This window comes from Chrysochloris asiatica, unplaced genomic scaffold (genome assembly GCF_000296735.1).
Source record: "Chrysochloris asiatica unplaced genomic scaffold, ChrAsi1.0 scaffold00155, whole genome shotgun sequence".
Taxonomy (NCBI): domain Eukaryota; kingdom Metazoa; phylum Chordata; class Mammalia; order Afrosoricida; family Chrysochloridae; genus Chrysochloris; species Chrysochloris asiatica.
In genome coordinates, this window is record NW_006408673.1 from 5,626,586 (window position 1) to 5,644,843 (window position 18,258).

At 39.5% G+C, this 18,258-nt stretch overlaps 1 protein-coding gene across 2 annotated transcripts in view; it reads right to left on the reverse strand.

Annotated features, from left to right (window-relative positions):
• The window catches only part of LRBA (LPS-responsive vesicle trafficking, beach and anchor containing), a 944,588-nt gene that overhangs the window by 43,596 nt on the left and 882,734 nt on the right, over nt 1-18,258 (reverse strand). For both annotated transcript variants that reach the window (XM_006870875.1, XM_006870876.1), the window contains 3 exons: nt 14,670-14,759; nt 9,693-9,870; nt 1,806-1,868 (listed from right to left, as the gene is read on the reverse strand). In XM_006870875.1, coding sequence (XP_006870937.1) covers nt 1,806-1,868; nt 9,693-9,870; nt 14,670-14,759 — 331 coding nt within the window. The remainder of the gene's footprint in view (nt 1-1,805; nt 1,869-9,692; nt 9,871-14,669; nt 14,760-18,258) is intronic.

The following is an 18,258-nucleotide window of genomic DNA, read 5'->3' on the forward strand; positions in this document are numbered from 1 at the left end:
TATATAATTTCTCTTTGTTTTGTTAAGTGTCATGGAGTCAGTTCTGACTCATCACGACCCTATATAGGGTTTCCTAAGAGTTGCTGGCACGTTTGAACTGCCAAAAGGTTCAAACTCAGCAGCCGTTCCTCAGAAATCCTATATAGGGCTGCTATGAGTCAGAATTAACTGAATGGCCCTTAACAACAACAATATATATGCATACTTATATATTCAAACTGACCTCATAGCCTAGTGCTTATCCTACATGCTACGGCAAAACACCAGGACTCACCAGTATATTTGCATACATATGGAGTCTTGGTGTGGTGCCGCAGGATAGCCACTAGACCACAGGTCGGTTTGAACCACAAGGTCGGCAGTTCAAGCTCACCATCTGCTCCTCAGAAACCCTATATATGTAAGGTCACTATAAGTCAGAATCAACTTGATGGCACTTAACAACAACAAATATGTGTATTTACACACACATATATATAGCAAATCATATCTACTCGAAGCAAAACAAGATTGAGGAGCCAGGAATGTATTTATCCTTCAAACAGACAATTACTTCTTAGATTTCTCCTCAGAGGAAATGGTAAATGAATTTGTTTTTGAGTTTAAGATGATTCTAATAGTCCATTTATGAATGGTGGTTCTTTCCTTCTCTATGATTTTAAAGGAAAAAAAAAAAGGCATGCTTTATATACATATATATATATATATATATATATACATATACACATATATATATATGTATATATATGGAACACCTTAGATTTTAAGAAGAATAAATTAATTCATTCTTCATGATTTATTTGAAAAATTTTAAATTCTAATAAATTACTTGTGCCAGGGAAATTTGGTAAAATTGCCAGCCCACATCCACACTAGGAGTATACTACCACACACCCCCTCCACCACTCCTGGCCCAAAAATGCTATTATGCTTTTTATTCTAAAAGTTATTAGATTGGATTTTCAATATCAAGGCTTAACAATCTGAAATCCCCACACATAAGGATGAAAAATGCTAAGCTAGAGATTTCAATGAACCTAACTCAAACAGCATAACAGCAATTAAATATTCTAAGTCATCTGCTGCAGATGCTCATTTTATCCCAGTGGCTTTTCCTGGTCTCCTCTCTATTATTTTTTTTTTCTCTCTCTCTTCCCCTGAACAAATGTAACCTCCAGTGGCAATTTACTAGGCTGTAGGGCCCTAGGAAAATGAATACAAATATCTTAACACTGCCATTGGCTGCGCAATATATTTCAACTTGGAAACTGCTTTGCAATTGCACATTAATCCCCTCAGAGTGAACAGAGGGTTCAGGAAGAAAGGATTGATCTCCTTTAATGATGAAACCCTGGCACTACAGTTTTATTTTTCACAACATAGTGCTGCTAAGAACCCCACTGTTATTATGAAAATTTCCCTAGCAAAGAAGCTCCATCACATTACCGGTGCACCAATTCATCATAACGTGCCTCGCTCCTGCTCATCAACAAGTCTGAGTGATGAAAAGATCCAATATTATCCTGACAGTACTTCATGCGCATTCTCAATCACACATTATTACAGCATCCATATTAATTTTCAGTGACACGCGTCCTAGGCCTGTTCAAATTAGGCAAACCAACGAGGGGGAGTTGATGAAATACCAGCATAGCCACAGCTCATTGCATTCCAATTTGCATGCAAATGGTTTATCAGGAAAATTCCATTCCCAGCAACCAGCAAGTGAAAAACAACTGTAATCTACACTTCAGGGCCACCATACAGAGCTTAATGAATCGCAAAGAGAGAAGGAAGTGACAGACCTATGAGAGGATCGATTTCCACTGGCAGCTGGTATGGCTGGTCTTGTACAGCACCTTGATGAGCTGGAATTCACAAAAGATTGGGGGAAAAAAAAAAAGCATTATTTTTCATATATTAAACTACATAAAAATGCATAAGTCAAACCTTACATAGAATTGTTTCCAACCTCCTAATCTCTTCATGCAGTTTTGTGAAAATTAAAGGGGGAAAAAAATCCAGGTGCTTTTATGGCTAGCTTATTAAACATTTATTTGAGATCAGTGCTGTTCTGAACATGTGCCATCAGTGGTGGCTCCAATCCTAGGCCATAAGCTATAGCAGATGCTTGACTGGCAACCTCGGATGCTGCAACAAAACAAAATTAAGTGGTAAAGCGCATTGAAAACAAAATGTGACAACCATCTGCTGACTGGAGCAAATACTATTTTTTTGTTACTTCTTAAAAAGGCAGTTTTGAATGCTGCAGCACAAAGGATCCACAAAAATGTCAATTTATGATGGAGAAAGGGAAAGCTCTAAGTCAGGGAACATTTAATGTTTCATCCATCACTTAAAATCAATCAATTGAAAGTTTGAATAAAAATAAAGAAAGCTATCCGCAGATAAATGTTTCAGTTAAATGCATTTGGCTGAAATCGTTTCTTAAAGAATGGATTGAGGAGTTGGAGTTTTTTTTTTTTTTTTGAAAGTTTTATTAATATTTAATATTTCCATGGTTCTAATTTTAAAATACTTGGAGAGGCAAATGAGTAACAAAAATCAATTTATACCAAGAATAGTTTGTTCAATTCTCAAAAAGACTCTAAAAATTCAGGCATACTTATTATTTAATTGCAAAGTGCTTGTGTAGGCTATAGAGTGGAAAGTGTACTAAGAATCAGAATCTGCCATTGGCTAGTTATGCAAACTTAGGCAGATCCTAAACCCTACCATGAAGAGTTTGTAATCGATGATCTGTTCAGCTTTAGAATTCTGATAGTTAAACTCTGGCTCTTATCCAAATTGTTGTTAAGTGCTGTCGAGTTGGTTCCAACTCATAGTGATCTTGTACAGGGTTTTGAAGGAACAGCTGATGGGTTTGAACTAATGATATTTTGGTTAGCAGTCCATTGCTTATCCTATATAGTACCACACCAGGACTCCTTATATAAATTATCTTATCCAAATGACACAGTCATTCATCCTGGTAAGTATCTGCTTTTTATATAACATATAGGAGCTCTGGTAGCGTAGTGGTTACGAATCGGGCTACAAACCTTAAGGCCACCAGTTCGAAACTACCAGCCGCTCCACGGGAGAAAGATGAGGCTTTCGGCTCCCGTAAAGATTTACAGCCTCGGAAACCCTGTACAGGGTCGCTATGGGGTCGGAACTGACTCGATGGCACTTAACAACAACAACATAGAGAGATTTACAAGCACTTCCTGGTGTGGCGCTGTAGCATAAGCACTAGACTGTTAATGGTAAGGCTGGCAGTTCAAACTCACCAGCTGCTCCTCAGAAACCCTACACAGGGTCTCTATGAGTCAGAACCAACTTGATGGCATTTAACAAGAACAGCAACAGCAATAACAAAAGCAAATTAATGCTTGATCAGTATTAGTGATGTGCTTAAGAAACACCATCAAAAAGAGTTTGGGAAATTTGTCCTTAGGGGCTTTGAAAAGAAAAAGGGGCACTATAAATGAGTTCATGTTGTTGTTGTTGTTAGGTGCCATTGAGTCGGTACCGAACCAAAGCGACCTTATGCACAGCAGAACGAAACATTGCCCGATCCTGGGCCAACCTCACTTGAGTCCATGGATGCTGCCACTTGGCCAGCCCATCTCGTTGGGGGTCTTCCTCTTTTCCTCTGACCCTCCACCTTCTCCATGTTCATAGATCTTTTAAAAAAACTTCTGTATCATAATTTCCCTAGCATGTAAATATAAACTTCTCAAGGATAAATGAAGGATCATTGTTATTGTTGTTAACTGCCATTAAGTCAGTACCAACTTACAGTGACCCTGTATAGCAGGGGTTGTTGTTAAGTGCAGTCAAGTCAGTTTTGACTCTCATCAACCATGTGTAGGGTTTCTGAGGAGCAGCTGATGGGTTTGAACTGCCAACCTTGTGGCAGGAGTTAGGAACCTTTTTTTCTGCCAAATTTTACAATATCATTTGTGGGCCACACAAAATTATCAAGTTAAAAATTAGCCTGCTATATTTGGTCAAACATTTAATCAACTCATCCCTAATGTAATGGAGTCCTGATATGGTTCTGTGGGTTAATGTGCTGGACTGCAAAGTCAATTTGAACAGCAAGGTCAGCGGTTCAAGCTCACCAGTTGCTCCTCGGAAACCTTATACAGGGTCACTACGGGTTGAAATCGACTCGATGGCACTTAACAACCACAACAACAACGTGATGGACTTCTGGTATGGTGCTATGCATCAACCCTGGAGTGGAAACCACAAGGTCGGCAGTTCAAACCCACTAGATTCTTGGAAACCCTATACAGGGTCACTATGGGTTGGAATCAATTCAGTAGCACTTAACAACATTGTGATGGAGTCCTGGTGTGGCACTGTAGTATAAGCACTCCACTTGAAGGTCGGTTTGAACTAAAAGGTTGGTGGTTCAAACTCACCAACCACTCTTTGGAATCCCTACACAGGGTTGCTGTGAGTCAGAACCCATTTGACAGCACTTAGCAATAACAGATATGATGGCTGGAAATGTGGTTGCCTTAGCAGGGCCAGACCAAATGATTTCATGGGCCTTGACCCAAGCCATGGCAGTTTCGATAACCTCATCTGCATGTGAAAGTTGGACAGTGAATAAGGAAGATCATAGATGAATTGATGATTTTGAGTTATGGTATTGGAGGAGAATATTGAAAGTGCCATGGGCTGCCATATGAGCAAACAGATCTGTGTTGGAAGAAGTACAGCCAGAGTGCTCCTTGGAGGCCAGGATAGCCAAACTTTGGACATATTGTAAAGAGGGACTAGTCGCTGGAGAAGGATATCATGTTTGGTAAGGTGGAGGGTCGGAGAAAAAGAGGAAGACCCCCAGTGAGATGGATTGGCAAAGTGGCAGCATCAGTGGGCTCAAGTGTGGCAACAATTGTGGGGTTGGCCCAGGATTAGACAATGTTTCGTTCTGTTGTGCATAGGGTCACTATGAGTCGGTACCAACTCGATGGCAGCTAACAACAACAACAACATACTGTCCATGGGCCAGACATTCCCTACCCCTGCTCTGTATAGGGTTTCTGACACTCTAAATCTTTGCAGGAGCAGAAAGCCTCATCTTTCTCCAAGGAGCAGCTAGTGGGCTTGAACTACTGGCCTTGGGGTTTACAGTTCAGTGTTTATTGTACAGAGCCACTGCACTTCCCAAAGGATCATTAACACTGATAAAATTCTTGAATAAATATAATAATGACACTAAAATTCAAAACTGAGCATTGTAATGGATTGAACTATGTACTTCAGAACAATTTGCTGAACTCGTAACCCCAATACCTTTTAATTTGACTGTTTGGAAATTAGATTTTTCTTGAAGATGCTATCAGCTAAGTTAAGGAGTCATACTGGAGTAGGGTGCATCCTATTCCCTTTTGTATGGTGTCTTATAAAGGAAGGGCAGACAGGGAGATAGAGTCACACATAAGGGGAAGGGTCCATATGAAGACGTATCTACATGCAGTGAAGGGACCCCAAGGGCTGCTGGCAGCCATGGGAAGCTGAGCAAGGCAGAGACATTCCTTTCTCAGTGCCCTCAGAATGAGTTGATATAACTAACACCTTGATTTGGACATCTAGCAGACAGAACAGTAAGACAATACATTTCTGTTTTTTTGTGGGATTTTGTTATGAAAGCCCTAGGAAACTCAGTGTGTATAAGGGATTAATGTAACTGAAGAAAGGTTGCTGCAGTGACTCATCCTTTTTGTACTGAAGGTGTCTTCGCTGAGTACTGGCTCTGATAAGCAAAGAAATCTCAGGATGTTTACAGAGAACGATTAGGGAAAACGCACAGCAGCCTCTAGTCGGCCAACAGTACCACAGCCCACTGCCACTGCCATTCAGTTGTTTCTGACTCATAGTAACCTTAAAGGACAGAGCAGAACTGCTCCTTAGGGTTTCGGAGACTAAATCGTTATGGAGCAGCCAGCTCATCTTTCTCCCTTATAGTGCCGACAGGTTTGAACCCCAACATTGTGGTTAGCAGCCCAATGCTTAGCCACAGTGCCACGTGGGCTAACAGTGCCATTACTTCCAGTAATAAGTGTCCATTAAAACTAATAGGAGAATTTAGAACTGCAAAAACATTAAAACAAAACTGTCAGTAAAAGGGTATAATAAGTTAGCAATCTTTGGTTATGCCTCACGTATCTCAGTTCTGACTGTGTGACCAGGAACAACTTGTGCTGCCTTGGTGTTTCAGTGCCCTGATCTGTAAAATGGGTTGGGTTGAACCATATGAAATTTCTAACACCTAGCTGTTTTGGCCTGTGAAAATGGCAATTTTAATCAGTTTTATCTATATATACTCATAGAGCTACACCTAAAGGTTATTAAAGAGATTAGAGCAGTACTGAGAATCTAATCAATGCTATGCTATTATAATTAAATGTTGACTGCTAACATATTTTTTTTACAGAGATTTTGTGAAGTCCTCTGGGTGAGAAGGCACGGTAAAGATGATTCCCCACCCCCCAAACCAGGAGCCAGACACACTAGTCAGAGATATGATAGAAGTTACTGTCTAACAAACAACATATGGAAACCATAGATTCTTTAGCCAAGAACTAGAATCTAAAATAATAATTTTTAAAAAGTATGAATTTGATATTTACTGAAGAACAACTATTAGGGATTCCTGATATTATTTTAAAGTAAGGCATATTGATAAATAAAGGTAGGAAAAGATAGGATGAGAAATCAGATTTATGTAACATATCTGAAATAAGTTTATCAGGATGGATGCTTAATGTTTTTAGGTGTAGTTTAAAATAGCCACCTGTGGAGTCCCAGATACACATCTTTCTATTGATGTGATGAAGAGCTGCTGTGTCACACTGTAAAGCCAGGGTGTGGGGACAGAAACTCTAATGGCGCAAGCACAAAGTAAGGCTCACTGAGAAGTATTATTGGCAAAGAATATATGTAGTCCCTTGACGCTCTCATCTAATGGAAAGGTGAGCTTGGACTGGGAAATGCTGGATACATCAAAAGTGGCAATCCAGCATAGGGAGCCTAGCCCCAGAGCACTGACGCACTTAGGAAAAAAATGGGAGTGGAGTAGAAAACATCTGACTACCTATTGTGTTGCTGTTAGGTGTCAGCCAACGGGTTCTCATTCATAGAGAACCTGGGTGCAACTAAAGGAAACACTGACAGGCCCTGTGCAGACCCAAGGACTAATGGAAGCTTTAGACTCTGGAAACTGGGCTGGCTCAAAAGGGGAGTGTCAAGAGCTCAGCCATCAATGCTTAGAGAGTGCACATTACAATGGGACTATCAGCCAGAGACTTATGGGAAAGTCAGCTCAGTTTCTGCTGAGCTGGTTCTCTGCTGGGGCAAAGCTAAGGATAGGGGTCAGGGCCAGGGCATTCTAGCACTTAAACAGGTTTGTCTCCCCTCTCATATGCTGTTATTCTGTTTAGGCTGTGGTGGTCCCAATGTCTTACTAACTAGTGTCTTTGGCCTGTTCTAGATATAAAGGAAGTAGGATAAATCTGCTAGTGTACTTCAAAATACACCCAGCCTCCAAGCTTCTCTCTTCTAACCTATAGTATTTAGAGAACACCCTATACTTCTTAAACAAATGATAATCTTTTGCCCAAAAATGAAAGTATGCCATTTGTGTACACATTTTCCTCTGTAAGAACAGCTCATAGGAAGGAAAAAAAAAAAATAAGGAAACCTATCATCTAGAGTCTTGGTGTGGCAATGGAGGATAAGCACTTGACTGAAAACATGAGTTTGGCAGTTCAAACTGCTCCTGGGAAACTCTGTGTAGGGTTTCTATGCCAGAACAGACAGGACAGCACTTAACAACAACAGATCATCTAGAAAAAGTATAACCTACCTAAATTTTTACTTGTCTCCTCAAATCCACTCTCTAATCAAATATTGGCATTCTTCGAGTTACTTCATTCTCCAATGGCCAGGAAGATGGCTATATTTAATAAATTCTAATACCACAGCTTCTTGCTAATAATAGGCACCTTACTGATTGCAGTCAGTACACTAAGTTTTTGTTTGAATGTCAATTTTTCTCAATTCTAAAACTCTTGCATTTAATTTGGCATGAGGCTCTTTTTCAAGAATGTGTATTTTTGCAACCATTTCGAATCAGCAGTGCTTTATACACACTCTACAGATTTAAAGACACATTGAAAGATAATTACAATCAAATATTTAAGGTCCTCCCTAAAACAAATGGTTTGAGGGAGTGGGGGAGGAAGGCCTATAATCTCCAAGACTTTAAAAGATTTTCCTTATTGCTTTAAAAAAAATTTAAACAGTGCTAAATCCAGGTCCAAACAGCCCTGCTCTAAGGAAAGGCAATGAATCACAGAGGGATAATCACAAAATTTAAGTTAGAAAACTTGAGTGCAAACTTATCTCTGAATAAGGCAGGTTCCTCAGGGCTCAGTATCTTCATTGGTAAATGTGGGACTGGACTAGATGAACTCTAATGAGTCCTCGGACTTGTGCACTTTATAATTCTAATGGTTATTTTACTGTCTTGCCTCTAGTTACCATGACTATTCAGCATCTACGGAGCACTAGTGGTGCAGTGGTTAAACCCTCAGAGGCTTTAACCAAAAAGTTGGTGGTAAGAACCCACTGGCTGCTCTGAGGGAATAAGATGTGGCAGGTTGCTTCCATAGAGACTGTTGTTGTTAAGTGCCATCGAGTCAGTACCAACCCATAGCGACCCTGTACAGGGTTTCCGAGGCTATAAATCTTTACAGGAGCAAAACGCCTCATCTTTCTCCTGCAGAGTGGCTGGGAGTTTCGAACTGCTGGCCTTAAGGTTCGCAGCCCGATTCGTAACCACTACGCTACCAGAGCTCCATAGAAATCCTATGGGTGGTTCTAGTCTGTCCCATAGGGTCTCTATGTTGGATCTGTTGGAGTGACAATGGATTATTTAGTACTTAATGGAAGAGTAGAATGTATGTTGTTAAGTCCACTCTGACTCAGTGACCCTGTATGTATAGTGTTTCCAAGGAGTGGCTGGTGAGTTTGAACCGCTGACCTTGCGGTCTAGTGCTTATTCTACAGTACCATACCAGGAGTCCAGAATGTATGAGGTAGCTTCAAAAAGCTCAAGGAAAATTGGAATTGAAAAACAATGGGATGTTTTCAGTATATTTTGAAGTCTCCTTGTACTTAATGGGTATGCAATGTTTTGTCAGTGTAATTTGAATGTTTTTTTTTCTTCTACTATCTACATCAAACAGCACAATGTCATGTACAAAAAATTAGTTTCTGGCACATTATAGACAATCGTTAGTGTTTAATGAGTAAATGAATGAGTGGAAAAAGGGCAATATATGATAAATTAAAATTTTTTATACTGTTTATAGATATAATATATGATATTTTACATTAAATCGTTTACATTAGAAAAAAAAATATTTACCTCTGAGGAATACAGACAAACCACCAGATGCAAAAGAATACTTTATGCATCAACATTTGGACTATATGGCTCAGGTGGGACTTCCTCAAGCTTTTCAAACTATTATTCATTTTGATTCACACTAATGCGTGAAAATTAATAGCTTAAATGCTGAGATAGAATACATTTAAGAGGGCATTACAACTTCTTTACACAGTGTTCAGCAGTTAGTATCTTATAATGGTATTTCTCTACTTACCAGGAAGGTTGTGCCACTTGTTTACAGCAAACAGTCTATTAGCAGTGACTGTGATCACAGCAGGAGTGGCCAGGCCAGGCTGGGTGTTGGCTGCCACGTGAGTGACAGGGGAGTTGGAGGGAAACTTTAGGACCATGATAACATCCTGCTGAGCTTGGTCTGTGAACATCAATGGACTCTGCAGGAGGAGATACTGTTGGTTTGGCATGACAAGAACCCAAATATACAAGACAGAAAAGACAAAGAAAGACATGGAGAGAAGGCGCAGGAAAAGAAGAGGAAGACCATGTTAACACAGCTGTGCATGTAGGCATAGTGAGCAGAAAGGCTTATAGAAACAGCTATTTTGATCTGCTTGTTTTTCATGTATGTCATTAGTTGAGAAATTTTTGGTGACTGAAATAGAATACATTAATAGAGATACTAAAAAAAAAAAAAAAAAAAAATCACATAATTTTATTAGCTCTCTTCCCCACCACCCATAGCTACAATAATGAGTTTGATTCCATTTCTACATAGGCAAAGTACTGGGGATTGCATTAAACCCATACCAATTGCTATCGTATGTCAAGTAATGAGCTTTTGGTACCAGAGTTAAAGAAAAGAATGAGATTATGCAATAGTCATAAAAGCAACGCAAGGTAATTCCCAAGGATCATCAAAAGTTGTGTTGCGTTAGCATGAAGATTTTGACAACTAAATAAAGAGATAATTAAAACAAATATATTTATAAACAATTGTTAGTATGCATGCATTATTACAGTAGAGAAATAACTTACAGACATAATATACAAATTTAATTATAAAGGTGTTTTAAAGCGATGCATAATTAAATGCCCTTGGCAAAAACAATGTAATTATATAGTATACCAAGTCATAAACACTACCCTATTATAATGCAAATGCCACTGTTTTCTGCTGTAGGTAGGAATAAAAACAAACAAACAAACAAAAAACCTAGATGTCCTTTTCTCCTCTGGATTAAAAAAAACAAAATGAAAACAAAAACCTAAGGCTCAAGACTTTTTGATTCTACCTTTGAAAAGCAGATTTTGAAATTGTTAAACAAAACACTGATCTAATAATTAGCAAACAAAATCTCGAACACTGCTTAGGATTTGGAGCATTCCTACAGCTGCTGTGTCATAATGTGAGGTACACACAGCACTACCTTGATGTACTGGCTTTATTTCTACTTCGTGGTAGTGTGCCTTCTCAGCAATGCTCTTCTACCAGGTCTATTTTCTAATAGCTGATTAGTATCATTCAGAATTGAAACACTTTGATGAAGTGCTTCTGGCTGCTTTCCTAGTGCCATATTTCAAAACACCAGGTATGTGAAACTATGTGTAGGCACATATATTTAACACATATTTATTCAGAACTGCTAATAAAAAATTAAATAAATTTGCATTTTTATGATCAGTCCTTTTAAAAAAGTTATTAAGAGTACTTAGAAAAACATATTGCACTAAGAATTCCTATTTGCACTCTTTGCATAAAGGTGTAAATAAAGGCAACTAATAAGCTACCCAGACACCCTTCTGAGCAAGTGGCTAAAAGCCAATCAATATTATGAGTTAATCCTCCCTGGATGCTCATTCAATTAAAGGTGTCAGTAATGCCTCATCTGATGTGGCCTCAATTAAATCCAACTATCTGATGGTGTGAAAACACAGGGGGATACAGTAACAGCAGCAAAACCAGACAAATAGGCAGCCTTCGTGTGCCTGCTAATTACTACACCTGGTGTATATTATGGCTCATGCACTTAACACAGCACGAGGTGGCTTTAATTTCTTCTATATTCGTGTGTGTATATGCTGAGGCACACTGATGGCTGATGAAGTAACTCATCTAAGTGTTAGTAAAAACAATTAATAAACACTTCGGCCTTTGATTTTTAAAAGCCCTGATACCAATAGTGAACATTTCATCACACAAAGAACCTTTTATAAAGTCTTAGGGATGCTGTGAAAATGGGTAAAATGAGAAACAATGAACAACATAGAACAAAATATCTTAATAGCAAGCTTTGCAGAAGGCTGGCAAAGGGAAATGAATGCCATTTTAGGGTTGTTGTTGTTGTTAAGTGCCGTCAAGTTGGTTCCGACCCATAGTGACCCTGTATAGGGTTTCCGAGGAGCAGCTGGTGAGCTTGAACCACCGACCCTGCAATTCAGATGGCTTTGCAGTCTGGTGCATTAACCCACAGTGCCACACCAGGACTCTTCCATTTTAGAGTAACAACTCTTATTTTTTAATTGTATAATTCTATAATATTTACTAAAACCAATTTACAGACTCAAAGAGAAAATCAGAGTATAACATACATCATCAAAGCTCATTGAAAAATGCATCATATGCATTTTTGAGCCAAACAGCTCATATTGTAAATATACTTAAGCTCTGACTGAATAATTTTAATGTTTATGCCCTAAAAAAGAAAAAAACAAAAGAAAAAACCCTCAAATGTGTAGGAGGAATGTCTTGTTTACATGGAGACTCTGGTGTGTGGACTCTTAGCCATGTGGTAAGAACAGGCCACTCTGCACAGCAGGCTGCAGATACCACATTTAGAACTGTTCACTGCATTTCAACAACAGTCTATACTGTGAGTCTGTTCCTATGGACGCATCCTGACTAGGATTCCCAATGCAGGCAGTTCCAGCATATTCTTGGCAAGTATGGAATGAGGAGCACTAGAAATGAGAGAAAGCACACTCCAGCCTAATGATGGCCACAGTTGCAGCTAGGCAAAACAGGGCTGAGAGGAACAAGAGACAAACTCTCATCCACTACTGGATGCTGGCCTCTGTGATCTAAGTCTGAAGTGGAAAGAGACACGTTTGCAATCCATCTTCTAAGATTAAATGTGTGTTTGCTGACAACTTGATTTCCTTCTAACACACTTTTCTTTCTTACCTACATATTTGTATGATGAAAAGCATAATTTGTGCAAGTCTGAAAATGAGTTCAGGTGTTCAGTTCAGAGGATAGATGATGGAAAAGATGGTCTGTAGTCCTATCATATGAGCTTGTGGATTTCAGCGGTACTACCTGAGGGATAGATAGTAGAACTGATCTGCTTCGATTAACTGTTCATCTTTTTGCTGTGGAGGGAGACTTGGCAGTGGGAACTCCCTGACTTCTCCAGTGACCAAGGCTGTGCAAGTAACCCAAGTAGAAAGTCAATGGAGTAGTGGAGGAGCTTCCATTAGTCAACACCTAAAACAGCCTGGTGTGGCGCTGTGGGTTAATGCACCAGACTGCAAAGCATTTGAACTGCAAGGTCGGTGGTTTAAGCTCACCAGGTACTCCTCGGAAACCCAAACAGGGTTGCCATGGGTTGGAACCAACTCGACGGCACTTCACAACAACAACAAAACAGCCAGAGTCTCATTGACAAGCTCTTACTAAAATTAATTCCAAAGCATAAACATAACTCATTCTTACTGTTCTTCCACTGCTGTTGCTACATGTTCACTTTCTGTACAGTCTTCTGACCACTAAATATATCCTTCATGCTCATCTAAATCGGATTTCACTTGTTTAAAAATACTTGGGGGAAAAAGGTGATGCAAATCACTTAAAAATGTTCTTAGTTTATTATTATAGCCAACTCCATAACTAAGGAAAGATGGGGAAAAGCCTTGGAAGAAGAAAAAGGACAAACAGAAAGGGGCAAGGGGGAAGGGCAGAGGAAGCCATGACATGGGAAGAGAAAAGGAAAAAAAGAGAGACAGACAGAGATAGATAACACATCTCTATTTCTTGTCTGTTTAGTTGCTGCTCTCTCCTTCCCAGTATGTCAGAGAAATCAGTTGTCTCTAAACCACAACCCAAAACTAGAATTATCCTAGAGTATTCATTATATTTATAGAAATAGATTCTATATTCTCTGTTCTTAATTTAAAACACTATTTAGCAACCTATTTTCATGGGGGCAATTAAAAGCAATCTATAGGTTGCTTTTAAAATCATATTTATTTTTATGAGACAATTCAATATTTATTACGCTGATTTTTTTTTTTTTCTTTTAATCTCACTGAAAAATTACCCCTCTGAAATTTCTGGAACTATAAAAATAGAATGGTTATAACATTTTGCAGCTCGAGCTTATTTCCATAGGGTTGCTGGAGACAGAACCAACTCCATGGCAGTAGGGTTTTTGATTCTAGATGGCTTTCTGACTAGTTTTGTGAGCAACAATATGAGACAGAAATGATAGTATGGGCTAGGCCTTAAAGAAACCTAGCAACTTCTCTCTTCATTCTTTTCCAGCACTATTCTGACCATGGGGATGGCCTGATATAACTTCCTTGAGAATGAAAGAATATATGGTAGAAGACTCCAGCTATTCCAGTCTAGCCACCACCTCAGCCACACATGTGTGAGGCAAAGGTGAAAAGGTCAGAAGAAATACCCATCCAACCCTCAAAAATCAAGACAGTAATAAACCACAGTTTTAAACCACTTAATTTCAGGTGGCTTGGTATACAGAGACCATCTTTATTCCCCCTCTGGTTGATGACTCTCAAAAACATTATCTTATTTATCCTTAGTGCATCCTGAAAGATGTACTAAGATATAAAAACAAGCAAGCAGATAACAACACAGTAACAAAACTAAACTAGAAAAAGTCACAGGGTCATACCAGAAAACATATCAACCCTAACTATGGAGTTCTCTGTCCAAAAGTGAAGGATCTGTGATAATTGTGGACCTTCACATTCTGCAACACAAAATACGATCTGATAAAATGACAGAGCACTGGAGCCACGCTTACCATTTCGAGACTGCAGGAGAGCATGCAGTACCGTTGGTTGTTTGTTGGCAGATTAAGAAACACTACACAAGAAGAACAGAACTGCCCAGGTGTGGTGAGAAGCTCAAGCACAAAGAAAGAACTGTGATGAATGTCAAGTTTGGTCTGAGAGAGGGGCAAGAAATGAGGGGAGAGAATGCGGTACTTACAACTTGCATGGCAGACCCTCTGGGAGGATGAGGCTCTATGAGTAGTTGAGAAGGCGTCTGTCCAAAACTTCGGATTTGAGCTTCCACAGCCTGAAAAAGGCATGGGCAAGTCTGAGGGTTAAGAGGTGCTAATTACAGGCTAAGAAAGCACAGCTGTTACCTGAAATGTCATTCCATACTTCTGGCTTGTTTCATGTTGAAAATCAACCTTGTGTGTTCACAGTGGGGCTAAGCACCTGGCAAGGGCGTTGAGGGTGAGGCCACCCTTCAGTGTAGTGTAAGCCGGTCCTATAAAACCCTACAAAATGTTCTCATCTTGCTCAGTGATGTGAAACAGAAACCAACCATTACAATCAGAAATTGTCCTTTTTGGCTTCATCTCTGTTTTCTTGCGTTTGGTTTTCTTGCTGGCGTCATCCCTGATGACTAAAAGCTAATCTTTTACAGGTACAGAGAAAAAACTATTACTGCACTGATTCTAGGCCCCATTTCATCCTGGGAAGTGGAAAGGAGGAATAAAAGAAACAAAGCACCTATGAAGATGGCTTGGTGCTACATTATTTTTGCCATAGGAAAAGCATTATTACTGATGGTCCCTTTTAACTTAGTGACTAAACAAGAAGGTAAAAACCATATGTTGTACCCAAACCATAGAGGGTTAAACCAGGGACTAACTCTGTGTAAGAAATGTGTGTACATCCTTCATGAAAGATGAGTGCACATGCCCTTTGCACGATGCTCCCTACTGTGTCTTTCTTGGTACACTTCACACAGATGCTCACTTTCCCCCACCACGGAAACAACTGGATGTCATATGCTATTACTATTTTTAATTGTTTTATTTGTTTACTTGCTTATGCCTCTCAACTCCAATTAAAACATAAGCTTCATGAGCAAGGATCTTTTCTATGGTCTTGACTGTTGTAACCTAAAATAGAGTGAAAAAATAAATGCCATATATAGTATGTGTAAAGGAGTCTTGATAGTATAGTGGGTTATGAACTGGGATGGTAACCTCAAGGTCAGCAGTTCAAATCTACTGGTCACTCTGCACTAGGAAGACGAAGCTTTTTGCTCCAGCAGAGATTTACAACTTTGGAAACCCTGTACAGAGCCGCTATGAGTCGGAAGTGACTCAACAGCACTTAACAACAATAACAGCATGTGAACTATAATCTAAGGAAAGATCAACAGGTCTTAAAGACTGAAGACTTGGAGCAATAAAGAAAAAAGATGAGATAAAACTTCTACGTTTACAAGTCTCAGAGAGTAAGTAGTTCAGCAACAAACAGAAATAGGAGTTTCTGTCAGGGAGAATCAATTTAGGAGGAAACAGACAGTAATGTTTGTGGCAGGCATGCTGGCTCAGAAGTGACTGTGACAGTCATCTATACAGGGAGAGATGTCCAATGTGCAAAAGAAGGCCCAAGACTGACTCTCAGAACAAAGATCAGAAGTATTGATTTGGATGTCATTCACACGTAATATAGATTTAAGTCAACCCCGTATGTGTTTTATCTTTCCCTCTTGCATGTGTTTAAGAAGCAGAAATACATTCATTTTTGAAATGAAATCTTTTATGAAATCCCAATGCATTAAAAACATAGAGATAAGGCTGTTCTAGTTTTCACACTTAATAAGGCTTCTCAGTAGTTCTTGAGACAATTCTAAGAAATTTTAGGACTCTTTTGAAATCACTAGTTAAGCCCCAGTAGAAAATCAATTTCTTTCTCTCTCTCATACACACACACACACACACACACACACACACACACACACACACACACACATACTGCAAACCTTGAGAGTATTCTAATTGAAGGTATGATATTAATAATTAATAAAGAAGACATAGAAGGGGAGGATAAGCAGGATGATTAAGACCATGGAAGCCACAGGACAAGAATTCCAAAGAGAGAATGGTCAATAGTGCCAAATACTAACTTTGCCACATAAATATAGGTTGTTGTTGTTGTTAAAGTGCTGTCGAGTTGATCCCGAACCATAGCGACCCTGTATACGGTTTCCAAGGAGTAACTGGTGAGCTTGAACCACTGACCTTACAGTTCAAATGACTTTGCAGTCTGACACATTAGCCCACAGCGCCACACCAGGACTCCTAAATATAGATAGCATCTATAATGACTAGTATAGACATGGAATTTTAATGCAATTGATCTTATTTTTACATCTGTGTCACTTAACTTTGCTTAATGCTATACAAACACCATATTATATACAGGTGGAGTCTCCATGCCACCTGGGTTTCCAAGGCTGTAAATTTCTGCAGGACCAGAAAGTCTCATTTTTCTCCTGCAGTGCAGCTGGAGGGACTTGAACCCCTGACCTTTGGTTCACAGTCCAGTGCTTATCCTGGAGCCACGGCACTACCTTAAAATCACTGCTGTTGTTATGTGCCATCAAGTTGGTTCTGACTCACAGCGACCCTGTACAGGTTTCTGAGGAGTGAATGGTAAGACTGAACTGCTGACCTTGTAGTCCAGTGTTTATCCTACAGCATCACAACAGGACTCTTTAAAACCATTAAGGGGAATTAATAGACAAAAGGAGAACAGCTTTTCCTTAAAAAGCAACCCATGGGTTTCTCATATATGTAGTTGGACATTATAGGCAGACATTAAGCAACACACACCTCACTAGCCACTCTCAGAAACTCTCCTTATATAGGGTCACAATCAGTTGGAACAAACTTGATGGTACTTAACAACCTGTGCTGTTTAGAATTCTAATGTTTCAGTTAACATCATTTTAAGTGAAAGGGTTATATATGATTAGATGGCATTTAAAACCACCAATGTCCTCCTTATAAAAAGTTTAAAAATTTTAACAGACTTTGCATATTACTGACTTCTTTGAGAAAAAGGAATTATGTGCCTCAATTATAAGGAAGCTGTGATTACAGAAAGAAAGTAATGTGATCACAGAAAAAACAATTTCTTGCAGTAAAAGGTATGTGACAAACAACTGAGAAGGAAGGAGTCTTCACATCCAAGATCAAACCTATCCCATCTGTATACAGGGATGATAGGGACGGGCAACTTAGACACTGGCTACCTAAAATGGGAAAGGAGGTCTGGTAGCGTAGTGGTTACGAATTGGGCTGCGAACCTCAAGGTCAGCATTCAAAACTACCAGCTGTTGCATGGGAGAAAGATAAGGCTTTCTGCTCCTGTAAAGATCTGTTGTTGTTGTCAGGTGCCATCGAGTCGGAACTGACTCATAGCAACCCCATGCAAAGCAGAACGAAACAATGTCCGATCCTGGGCCAACCTCACTACCACCGCCACACTTGACGCCATCAATGATGCCACCTGGCTGATTCATCTCGTTGGGGGTCTTCCTCTTTTTCTCTGACCCTCCACTTTACCCAGCATGACATCCTTCTCCAGCGATTGTTCTCTCCGGACAATGTGTCCAAAGTATGGGAGACGAAGCCTAGCCATCTTGGCCTCCAAGGAGCACTCTGGTTGCACTTCGTCCAAAACAGATCTATTGGTTCTTTTGGCAGTCCATGGCACTTTCAGTATTCTCCTCCAACACCACAAGTCAAAGGCATCAATTCTTCTAC